This window comes from Malurus melanocephalus, unplaced genomic scaffold (assembly GCF_030028575.1).
Source record: "Malurus melanocephalus ecotype Western Australia unplaced genomic scaffold, MMel_1.1 scaffold_37, whole genome shotgun sequence".
NCBI lineage: Eukaryota > Metazoa > Chordata > Aves > Passeriformes > Maluridae > Malurus > Malurus melanocephalus.
Genome location: NW_026623269.1, coordinates 1182792 through 1195565, shown reverse-complemented (window position 1 = coordinate 1195565; position 12774 = coordinate 1182792). Strand labels below are relative to the sequence as shown.

The 12774-nt window shown below is 35.8% G+C and overlaps 1 protein-coding gene across 2 annotated transcripts in view; it reads left to right on the top strand.

Annotated features, from left to right (window-relative positions):
- Positions 1–7790, top strand: part of KIF14 (kinesin family member 14) — a 23861-nt gene extending 16071 nt beyond the window's left edge. For both annotated transcript variants that reach the window (XM_057364252.1, XM_057364251.1), the window contains 12 exons: positions 512–638; positions 1234–1327; positions 1829–1967; positions 2388–2491; positions 2949–3043; positions 3757–3978; positions 4127–4311; positions 4899–5057; positions 5579–5698; positions 6043–6117; positions 6759–6897; positions 7021–7790. In XM_057364252.1, the coding sequence (XP_057220235.1) occupies positions 512–638; positions 1234–1327; positions 1829–1967; positions 2388–2491; positions 2949–3043; positions 3757–3978; positions 4127–4311; positions 4899–5057; positions 5579–5698; positions 6043–6117; positions 6759–6897; positions 7021–7382 (1821 nt within the window). In that variant the 3' untranslated portion in view covers positions 7383–7790. The remainder of the gene's footprint in view (positions 1–511; positions 639–1233; positions 1328–1828; positions 1968–2387; positions 2492–2948; positions 3044–3756; positions 3979–4126; positions 4312–4898; positions 5058–5578; positions 5699–6042; positions 6118–6758; positions 6898–7020) is intronic.
- The last annotated feature ends 4984 nt before the right edge of the window (positions 7791–12774 follow it).

The window sequence follows — 12774 nt, the reverse complement described above, 5'->3', positions numbered from 1 at the left end:
AATCAGTTATTGCAAAGGAAATGCTTGTAAGTATTTTTACATGATTTTATGAAGAATAACTGTTGTTTTGTTTGCAGGCTGAGTATGGTAATGTATGAATGTTGGGAATTAATTAATGCTGACCTTACTTATTTAGTWATGTGTATGGTTTTGTTTCTGCACCAAAATTTAACAACTGTTGCCTTTGGCAACAGTTACTCCAGGCATTAATGTAAGTAATGACTGAGTCTTGGCTGGTGTTCATATATATCTGATTGCTACAGCAAATACAATTTACTTTTTAAAAGCTATTCCTTTTTAATTCCAGCGTGTTGTTTGAGCATTGCAATATGCAAGCAAATCCAGAAAATTGTCAGTTTGAAAATTAATTCTTTTATATCAGTATAGCAAATGTCCAGTATCAAACTAATTCTGTCAGTCTTTAAAATGACAGGAACAAAAAATTGCTTCAACAAGCAGCTTTAAGTGTTTTAGATTTTTGTTTTTTAATTACTGCCCATTCTTCCTCCAGGCTCTAGAGGATCATACTATTCGTCATGCCAAGATACTGGAAGCGCTGGAAGCTGAGAAGCAGAAGATTGCTGAGGAAATACAAACCCTGCAGAAGAATCATGGAAGTGGGAATAAAGCAATGATGAGTATGTATATGCACAATGTAGCAAAGGCAATGCTGTCTTCTCTTTTGCTCAGTGGGAATGGGCCATGGATATTGATACAGGAACTWCTGCTAATGATCCTGAACAAGAAGAGCCTTCTGCTTGTTACAAGCCTTTGTATTCATCAGTTGTATGTATTGGGCTGTCTTTAAAACCACCCAGAGCTTTTATCACACTCTGGGTGGTTAGGTGGATGTACATGTAGTCTGTATTTATCCCAGTTACTTAAAGGTCCTTCCCTGTCTGTCTCTATTGGTCAGGCATTAACTCATTGGTGAAACTGGAGTAACGGATTTCATTTTGCTCAGTTTTTCTATCTTGGATTAATAATAGTATAGTATCTGGTCTTATGCCTCTGTTTCTGAAATACCCTTTACCCAACTATTTAAAAGGGTTATCTTGCCTGGGAGGGTAATTGTTTCCCAGTGTATTGGAAATTCTTGAAACTATTGCTGGCTAAATTACATTTGTGCTTTTAGGTTGTGGKTTTTTTTCTGCCTTTTATTTTTTTAACCCTAAAGTCGTTGCATCTCATTGTTTGGTTCACTTAATCATTATGTTCCATATTCTTTATTAGTTCCACTTAACTGGAAGTGTCTGAAACTGTCTGTGATGATTAAAGAAGCTAACACCATTAGTAATGAATTAGGGAAAAACACAGTTTTCTGCAGGTGAGTAAGTTAGTTAATTATATGTATATGCATATTAATGGATATATAACATATATGAATATAATTGGGGGTGGATTCTGGAGGTGCAGTTAATTGTTGGTGTTTCTTGTAACAGTCTTATGCAATTGAAAGTGATAAATGAATTTTCCAAACTAGTGTTAGTTAAGTGTGTAGTTGAGCCTTGTCACTTTGAAATGTGAATTTCTAATTTGAATTTTAGATCGAAACTTTAAAGATATGCTATAGATAATTAATTTTGAATTGAGTGTGCTTTGGAGCTGAATCTTCTGATGTCCATGTGCATTCTGCTTTGGTTCACATRTTAAAGTGGTACTAAAGCATGATAACTGTGAAATGCCTGATGTCTCAAGAAATTTTGGTGTTGATGTTACATTTTTAGTCTCTGTATAATCATACCTACAAGTACCTTGTTTATTTTTGCAATATGAATGTTTTGTCTTGATTTTCATCTTTCTTTTTTTTAATTTCTCAAATTCTTAGGCATGACAAAATTGATGACAAAACAGGAACAGTGTCTTCTATTCAGGTGCAGGTTYGTAACATCAAGCTGGGAATAACAACTTTTTGGAGCCTAGAGAAGTTTGAATGTAAACTAGCWGCAATGAAAGAGCTCTATGAGGTCAGTAACAATTGAAGAACAACAACTAATAATCGATGATGTTTTGTCAAAGATAAGATTTTGATAATGCATACAGGAGGAAAATCTTGGTGGATTTTTTGGTTTCATGTGATCCTAAACACCAAGACACGTGGCTACTTTTTACGAAAAACATGTATATGCACTTCCCATCAAACAAAAAGAGTACAGTAGAAACCAATTGCTTTATTCAGGTCATTTTGTGTAGAGTAGGAAGCAATAAAACAAGGATTGCTTTGTGGTTCTTTTGGTTGTTAAATTGTTTTATATTCTAAATGAAAAATTAATTTTCTAAAGGTATCACTTGAGTTTTCATTATGTTTTGTTTATCCRTACATTGACTACTTTTTATCACTTTTTCTGTTTAACCCTCTTCCTCCCATGTTTTCTCTATTCTTTCAGAGTAATGATAGAAATAAAGCTGTTGTTGATGTGTTTTATGATCCTGCTGATGAGTGGGAACCTGACCTTTCAGATAGKTCCATTTCCTCGCTTTCCAGAAGAAGGTAAAAATAATTTGGAGCTACTCTTCTATGCTTAAAACAAAGTAAAAAAAAGTGTGATTATCTAAATATGCTTTTGTTCCACTCTCATACACYGTGTCATCTGATGAGTCTTCTCTTGTATTCACTCATTCTCTTGGATTTCCTCATGGACGAAAAATAGGAACAAAACTTATGTGTGTAGAGATTTCTAAAGCATTTCTCTATGTATTATCAGTGAAGAGTGAAATGTGTGATTTTTTAGTGTTTTCTGCTCACTTTTATAATACCAAAATATTGTTTTTAAGGAGTAAATTGCATATGGTCTGGGACCTTGTATTTGACGTTTTGGCCTTATAACAATATTTATAACTGACTTGCACACTTGTGCAAGCTGTAGCTCATCATGGAAATGCTTGATGAGGAGAGATTCTTTTCTTTTCAAGGTTTTTSATGTTTTTATTTTATCATCCTGTCTTAGAAGTAGAAGCTTCATGAAGAACAAGAGAATTTCTGGATGTTTGTCTGAGATAAAATTGCAATCTATTCAGAATAAACAGACTTCCTATATATCAGGTACTTGCTGTATGGCAGAGCACCTTTCATTTCATACTGACAATTTGAACCTACTATATGCATAAAACGTAGGTGCTTCTAATAGTTGTTAAAAAAACTGTGGGTTGGAAAGCAAAATTAAAAATGTCCTGTTTATGATACCTTCAAATTCATAATGTCAAGCTGCTTAACTTGGTAAGGGTTTTTGTATGTTTGATTATCCTTTCTTAGGACAAAAACTTCCTGAGCAGTACTTTATGAACCCAATTTAAGAAATTTACCTAAAACATAACTCTGCTTAACTATGTGGTTAACTGGAGAAAAAGGTTGAATCCTGATATAGTAATAAAAAGACTTAATTTGCTTGAGTYGTTGCTATTCATTCAATTACTGATGTTTCCCCAAGCTTTTGGCCAGGTTTTAGAAACCCTTTTTCCCTAAAATATACGATGCCTCAGTMTTCCAAATATTTGTGTGCATTCAGTTATTATAGATGGGCTGGATTTTGTAATTTYGTATTTCTCTGTAGATTTGATTGTTGAAACAAATGTATTCATGTTAAAGAATTTCACTATGGAATTAGTCTTATAAACTATTTAGAACATTGTACCCATTTKTTTAAATTACTGTTTTGAGTAGGTGAATGTCTATATAAAAGTCATTACAAAGACACACTGACTGCTCACTCCTATGAAGAGTTTCTTATATGTATATTTTGCTTTTACTTCATACAGMTTCACAGAGCAAGTCCACTATATGCCCAAGCTTTTCTGAATCGTTTCTCCCTGGAATTTGCAAGGAATCTATAAGCTCAGCTTTAGATTTACTGGAAAAGACTTACGAAGGAGGAAAAAGCATAGCAGATAGTCTCCTAACTAATTTGTTTATAATTTTTTCTGGAGCATCTGCCATTTCAAATGCCTATGAACAGCAAGATGAAGAATGTCAGGAAAACTGTAAGTCTCATTTTCATAGTGGCTTAAACATTACTGATGACTTGTCTTTCATGTGTACAAGCATTCATGTGTTTGTCAGTCACAAGAATTAACRTTCCTACATTCATTTGTAAAGGAGATGGATCTGACAGATCTCTTTCTCTTGTAGTTTTCTCTCTTGATCGTGCTGCTCAGTCATACAGCATCAGAATTATCTCTGCTTTTGACCAGCTTGTGSTTATAAGTAAACTCTGGCTTAATAACATCCAAAAATGTCCTGGATCCATGAAAGTTGATGAAGAAATGAAACAGGAAATAAAGAACTTGGGAGGTTATTTACAGCTGCTGTTGCAGGTAAAGCATATTGAAGACTTCATCTGTGTATATAGAGAATTTCTCTGCATTAATGCAGTATTAACTATAGACTTGCTAAAAACACTGAAGTGTCCAATATGTGTAATAGCAAACTAACTCACCTAAGGAAGATCAGTGGCCAAGGTTGCATTTTGTCTGGCTAAGCTGGTACTTCCATATGCCAGTGGAAAGTAATGCAGACCTTCTGTGGCCAGGCCCTGACAGAAGCATTGGTTCTTACACATAAAATGGTAAAATAAAACACAGAATGACCAGAGCAAATGCAAATTTCGACTGTGAAGTRCTGCTGTTTCGAAACTTAAGCCAGTGGCCAGTGAATATTAATTTTGTTCATGCTCCAGCCTTTTAAGGCTTTTTTTTAAACTATATAGCATTATGGTACTGTTGTTCTGTAGTTGCAAGGCAGGATACTTTAGCTGTGATGGATAAGCCATTGGAAGTAGGAAGATGTAAGGCTGAAAATGCCTGAATGTTGTATGCTACTAACTCTTGCTGCATAGACAGTGTGTGTTCTTTGACTAGAGGTGCTTTCTGGCATCAGTGAATYATGTGCCTTTATTTCCCAGGGGTGTTCTTCAGATATATCCTCGATGGTAACAGAAGCATGGAGCAAAGTAAACCAAACAGTAAAACAAACAATGAAATACATAGGCCACTTGGCAGTAGTCACAACAGCTGGTATTTCATTTCCTGAAGAGAACAACATTCCKGCCTCTAGTCTACAGGTGAAAAAATGTTTCTTTGAAATACTGATTACAAATAGTAATTTAAGTGTTGAGGTTACACTCATTATCAGTAATTGTACTCAGAAGCAAATTGTTACATGTAAGAACTCCATCAACTGAATTAAGTAAATTTAGAAGTTTTCTAATACTTCCTATTTAAGGTGAAAATAGGTGTATTAATATCCTTGACATTTTTTTCCTTAAAAGTTACATCCTTTAAATATGTGTAACTTAAACTGATAAAGAGAAAGAAATGTACAGTGCTTTTAGGATTGTACYTGCACTGAGATTATACAGGTATCTGTTTCACTGAAAATCCCTGCTTATATTTTAATAATCTGTTTTTAAGTACCACATTGAATTTACAGAAATCTGAACTGAACTCCTGTGTACCAAGGAAGACATGTGACTGAATAGACCTGCACTGAATAATTATTTCTAGCCTACTATAGAAAATCTGTTTTAATTCAAGACCACATCAATTTCTTTAACCATTGCATTTTGAACATTTGTTTTAAAAGGAATTTGTGCTTGCCATTTATGATGGAGTAGGCTCGGGACTGGAGTGTCTCATTGATGCCGTGCAGGAGAAAGCAAGAATGGTACAGAAAGAACTTGTGAAACAACATCCACAAAATGAGGTGAGATGAAATTAAGAATAAAAACTGCTGCTCTGTCTTGGACACACTTGATTGTGTTTTGTGCTTGTATTTTAAATTGTGATACAAAATTTCAGGACAACTTTTCTTCACCAAATACTTAAATATGTTAATTTGATCCTCCTGTAGTGAGGGGTTTTAAACCTTGCAGATGTAATTAATGTTTTCTACCAGWTAACATTTTCTTTGAAAAATTGCATGTTAGATTGCAGAAAATGTTATTTTTGTTTTTGTGTATTTTTCTCTTTAGTACGTCAGTGATCTTACTCTTTTAATGTATTTTGACTTGAATGAAGTGTACAATATAATTGAAAGTTTCTTTRTAGATTCAAAATCGAATAAAGGATACTGTGGTGGCATTAGCCAGATTCCTTGAAAATAACATGTCTTACTGCAGAAAGGTAAGAGAAATGTTTCACAAAAATGTGTGCTTTGAGTCTGGTATTTAAATTTTAAGTATGCATTTATCTAAGAAGAGAAGTGTAAATACACACATAAATGGACATTCTGTGTATTTTCTATTGTATGGTAACACATCCTGTCACAACAACATTACGGTGATTGGAATGCTRACTTTCCTTGCTACTGCATTTCCACTCAAAGCTCTTTTAATTTAACTTAAGATMAAGAATTTCATGAGGTACTTGTATCTTCATTTTTGTGCATACCCTGAACAGCCTAACTACCTGTTGTGTTTTAAGTTGGAAGCTCAGTAATGCTAGTGTAATTGCTGTATAACTACTGCCATAGATGATAACCATAGTTACTGGTATTTTGAATTAAAAGCCAGGATAGAGGATTTGATCTAAGAGCTAAGCATTTCCKGGATTTTCCAGTAATTTGCTTTTTTTTTCTTTTTTTTTCTGACTCTGTCAACAATGTGCACTTCTTTTCAGTGCTATCTTACATGACCCAATATCAATTTGATTTTTTTGTTTCAGCATTGGCTTGACCTATGTGACTGAAACCATAATAGGCATGTTTAGTAGTTAATATACTCTCATGTATTTGGTTTTCTTTAAATTTTTCTTCGTTAATACAGAAAGAAACAGCRTCTCAGTTACCAGAAGAAGAATCTCTGTATCGAGAAATAAAGAAAAGCACTAAGATTGCTGTGAAGTATTTGGAATTGGAGCAGTGCCTAACTGAAGTGTGTCAAATAGTTTCTTCCATGTTCCAAGGTATTTAGCTGAGYTACCACCTGTAACCTATGGGCTACAGGAGACTTGCAAAGCAAGAGAGGGTTATTTGGTCTCTCTTTGCAAACTGCTGCATTTGATTTTTCTTGTTTCTGTTTTTCATAGGGTTGTACAGAAACACKAGCCCTCTCAGGAGCTTTGCAGAAAATATTTCTGTCATAGCCGGATATTTTAACAACTACTTCAGTTTATTTGTCTTGTCTTCTGCAAGCAACCCTATCCAGAAAWTTCATGTGCCTTTTATGAACTTGGATGAATTGGACTCTCTGGTTGATTCCCTTATTATGAATTTTGAACTTGAGCAAGGACAGCCATCGCTGCAATCTCAAACTATTTGCARTGAAACTACTGAGACTCGAGGAGGACAGGTTGAAACAGGTCAGGTTGAATTTGCTCGGMAATGGAATGGGATTCCAGAATGCACACAGACTCCAGAGCCTTCACCTGGTAGGGTAGAATGGGTATAAAAWGTTATTATCAAGAAATTAAAGGGAACTCCTTCCTATTGCAATATACTGTAAAAAGCTAAAAATTTATTGTGAATATTATTAGTGAGTGAATGGTATGAAAGTAAATGACATGTTTGTATGAGGATAAGTACTCAGTATTTCACCAAAGAAAAGAATACGTTCCTTAAGATGCCATCAAGCTTCAAAATATAATTCCTTTTGTTTTGATAGAAATCTATTACAACCTAAGTTTACAAGAAATAATTTAATTTTTTTGAATTGTTGCTTCTTCTCTGCTGCATTATGATCCTGCAATGCTGCTGCAACTTGAAAGTGTTTTTATGCCTTTTTTTAAACAGAGCAAAAACTTTGTGTTTATTTATGTAGAGAAAAACAATGAGATAGTAAAAGTACTTTAAAACCTTATTTGATGAATGCTTTTTAAAGTAGTTTTTAGTTCGTTGAAAAATCTGGGCTTAAATATGAATGATGCTGTTCTTCAACCTGATCTGAAGTAAGTTTGTGAGTTTGTTGTTAGTGAGTTATCTTTTGATTGCTCAAATTGCTTTCAGKAGTATTCATATTGGAATAGAAGCATATCTCTTCCCAAATAATGTATAAATTATCCCATGAGGTTGTAGAGAACTTCCCAATCAACTACTTCCTTGGGCTTTTTGTGATTGTTTAATACCTTAACTTTTAGTCTGCTGGCTGAGGCCAATGCAAGTTAACAGGAATGATGGAAATTAATTTGCATGGGTTTTAGGAGGCTTGGACTGAGCATGATTTAGTCACAACAGTGCTGAGAAATTCAAAAGGTAAATCCCTAAGTTTTTTTCATCAGTGCTTCTCTTGTGGTTTAAGCCCAGCTGGACACCAAGCATCACACAGCCACTGCTTAACTCCCCTACCAATGGGGGAGAATCAGAAGGGTAAAAGTGAGAAAATTCCTGGCTTGAGGTSAAGACTGTTTCATAGGGGAAGCAAAAGCCACACCCACAAGCAAAGCAAAACAAGGAATTTTGGTCTTCCTGTGGTCTTCCCCATGGGCTGCAGGTCCCATGCTTGGAGCATCTCCTCCCCTGCTCCATGACTCCTTCAGGCATCCACCTGTTCCAATGTGSTCTCCTCCATGAGCTGCAGGTGGATCTCTGCTTCCACATGGACCCATTGTCTCARTTTAGAGGCTATTTTAGGAGAAAATCCTCTGGAATGAGTGTTTCCCATAAAGAAAAGGGTTTTAGCAATCTCTTCCCATCAATATGAAATGAATAATGATCAGTGAAAGTGAAGAAAACCCCTACTTTTTTCACAAAGAAGGTGCCCACACAGCACTCCCACATGGGAGAAAAATGAATAACTCTTGGATATTGGACCTTCAGAACTGTGACCCACCCCCCCCAGCAGAACAAACCCAAAATGCCAGGGGAAGGGACAAAACTGCCAGCCATGTGGCCAGAAAGAACAAAATGGCAGATGCCTTTGTTTGGGGGGAGGAAGTCTACCTGGCAGCTCAGGGGAAAAAAAAAACCAGATGGCATCAAGTCCAAGGCAAGCACAAGAGTCTGCCCAAAGCAGCAAAATAACACTAAAGGCTATAAATGCTATCTAACACATCCCAATCAAAGCTGTTCTTATCTTGAACCTTTTGAGCCCCATGCTGGGCATGAAAAAGAGCTGTTGTGTTTGAAYCCCAACTGGCAACTCAGCCCACACAGCCACACGCTCACTGCCACCTGGTGTGACTGGGGAGAGARCTGGAAGGGTAAAAGTGACATCAAGACAGTTTAATAGGGAAAGCAAGAAAGTGCACACAAGCCAAGCAAAAGAAGAAATCAATTCMCTGCTTTCAGAGGGCAGGCAGTATTCAGCCATCCCCAGTAAAGCAAGGCTCCATCACRTGTAATGGTTACTTAAGAAGACAAATGCCATCAATCTGAATRTTTCYCCTTTCWATSTTCTTCCCCTCTGTATACTCAGCATGATGTCACATGGTCTGSAATATGCCTTTGGTCACTTTAAGTCTCCTGTCCCAGCCTTCTCACCAGTGTGGCAGTATGAGAAGCAGAAAAGGCCTTGGCTCTTTTTAAGTTTTGCTCAGCAGTAGCAAAAATATCTCTATTTTGTTGTCACTGTGTTCAGCACAAATCCAAACCACAGTCCCATACAAGCTACGTTGAAAAAAGTTAACCCTACCTAAGTCAAAACCAGCACAGCTTCCAAGGTGAATATTCATAGGTGTCATCTCCTTCTGAGTGAAAATGTTGAATATTTTGAGAATTTCAGTCTTCAAGGATAAGTCAGAGTCTTGGAACTATTTTATGTGAAAAGACTACACTAGAATCAGTAATCATTTTATTTTGAAAACTTTCCTTACTAACACTGTAGTTATAATTGATGTTTTATGCAGTGATTTTGTGCTTTTCTGATGTAGAGGAAATGGGGGAGGTAATTATGCTGATCCAGTAACCTACATATTTATTTCCTAAAGACTAGTGTACTGTAGTACTTTGTCAAAAAAATGCCTAGCAGTCCTGCCACCAAAAATACTAAGCAATTTTTCTTGTGCCTAATAATTTCCATCTTACATGACGTGTGATGCTCAATTGCTTTCTCATTATAAAGGCCTTTGCAAGTTTGCTCAAGGGTTGAGAAAATACATTCACTTGTACAGATTTTTTATGCTTTAAAATGAAGAGAAGTCTGATATATTTCTACTTGCATAAATGTATTTTGTATCTGGCTGGAGTTTTAAAAACATAACTGGTTCTTCAGTAWTGTGTATCTAAGCATGGGAAATGTAAAGAGTAAAACTAGATTGTGTAACTGATCATTGATTTCTAGAACTTCAAGTGTAAATTTCTTGTTGATTTTCTTCAGTTTATTTTGAGACCTTCCTTTGTCCTTTCTTGCTGTTTTTTGTTTGTTTTTTCCTTTTCTCTGCTAACCAAGTCTAATCAGTCAACTAATCAATTCCTCTCTTATTCCCATTGTTAATGCATTATTTCAGAGTAAGATGTTGACAAAACCTACCTTTGCTAGTGTTTTGTTCAGCTTGGTGCCCTTGTTACATCACTGGATACTTCAATCTCATGATCTATACAGTGCCCATGCATCATCATGAGCCCAGTGCTCTCCCAACGTGCTTCATTAACACATCCACACACYGAGCTGAGGTCCCACTAATCTATGGAGGTAATATACCTTAAGGTAAGGTATATTTATAACTGTAGGTCAGTATATCTGTAATTATCAATGACAAGGAGTTGGCATCACAACCAATGTTTATTAAAATACCTTTCATTAACTGTTATTAAAGAAATTAGGATGTTTACTTCCAGCAGGTACTTTCACTTATTCTTTTACACTTCACTTGCACCCACATGTAAAAATCACTCATGTTTGCAAGGTTGGAGCAACAGCTGTGAGCTTCTGACTGAAGTGGAGGCTCATGTTGTCTTTGAGAGTTTGATGGGCTGCACACCTCAGAATGTATKCTGCCTCTTTTTGGCTGAAGTTTTCTAGCTATTAGTTCTTCATCTGCAGCCACAGGTACCAGCAGAATCATCCACACACACTTATACAGACAGAACTTTTATGGTTCGGGSTGAAACTTAGTCACTGTAGTAGCTAAAGTCATGCTTCTGCTAAAAGCACTAAACTGGGTCTTGAAAGGTTTTGGGGCTCTCAAATCTACAGTCAGTTCTGTGACTGAAAGAATTTGAGTGAACAGGTGGGAACATGCATGGGGGAGTGGGAAGTGTTATGAAGAAATGTTTAGACATCTGACTGGGATGTATTGTTTTCTGGAGTCATCATGACTTTGTTATATGTATTGATTGATGTAATCTGTGATTTGTGGGTTATTGTGTTGGTGTGGGGGGTTTGTTGGGATTGCTTATTTTATTTTATTTTTGGTTGATTGGTTATTTCCTTTAATGTCTTCTCTTTTTCCTTCAGGAAAACATTCTTCAGTCAGCTTTCAGGTAAAAAATAAATCGAAATATAGGTACTTGACCTATGGATTTTAATGACTGACATAAAAGGAGGGGGGCTTTGTTTTAATTTAAATATAAAATGGGGAGATGGGGTGGTCAGACTGCTGTACTCTAATTTGAAAATGTAAAATTAAGATCAGTCTAACCAATGAAACACATTCTCTTCATAATTGAAGTGCCTTCAAGAAATGAATAAGAAATAGGTATTTTTTCAGTTTCATACTTTATTTTAAAAACAGTATTACATTAATAAAAAAACATAAAGATTCTGAGASTACCCAATGTTAGTCCATCTTTATTGAGACGTGTAAATGTGCTTTTAGAAGAAAGTGCAGTCTAGCTATGCTTTTTCAAAAATGTGTATCAGTCTTAGAAGTTAACAGTAAATAAATTCTTTTAGTACTTGCTTGAAAATTCTAGGTGAAGGAAAACTGCAAGCTGCAGTTCAGATTTAATTTGATCCAGTAATGGCATCTGCAGGCAGAAGAGGAGACTACATCTGATTCACCTCTGCAAATATAACCGGTCATTTTTGGACAGGAAATTTTTTCTCATTTTCATATATGCTAAAACACAATGATTTGATGAATCCTGTCACTTTTGCATGTTTTAYAGCTTTTTTGATTTCAAGGTTCTTTTTTTGTTTGGTTGGTTTTGAGTTTTTTTTATGTAATTATGACAGTATTTTAATTCCCTTTGTAGCTTTTGATAGGATCTGAGAGGGTTCATGCCTATTCCCAAAAATGAACTGTTTGGGTTTTTTTTTGTAAGTCCAATTTTAAAATCTTCTGTATTAAAAACTCCCAACCACTGCCAAATTCTCTTTGTTTTAGGCTCTTTTTATGACCTAGAATCAGTACATGTAATAAGATTTGGTTGTTCTTGAATTTTTTTCCTGTCCCCTTTTTGTTTGTTCTTGTCCTAGCGTGTTTATGTTCATGAACAGTATTGGCTTCTAGAACAGGAGACAGTTTATATAATCAAATCAATATTCATAGGGTTTGATTATTGCAGTGAAAATAGGACAAAACAGAGATCTTCTGAGCTAATGCTTCATCAACAGCAARCACCACAGACTGCATAAAAAAAAATACTATTTTGGGTATCTTTCAAAGTGAGCTAGAGTAGCTCATTTTCATCCTGGTGGGAGTCTGTTCTAGAGCACCCAGCCAGGAGGATGAAGCTGATGAAATCACTCTGAGGACCTGGGAGAAGTCTCACTGTCAGGACTGATCGTGTAGCTCTCTACCTACAACCCTTTCCCATTTATTAACACTTTATAGTTCTCTTATCAGTTTTCATTCTGCCACTTGCCAGCAGTGTCTGTGAACAGCACTCCAGAAAAACCTGGATGGTAGCAAGTAATAGTTTCGGAGTTTTTCCTGTAAGTTTAGTAATTTTCTGCTGGCTGT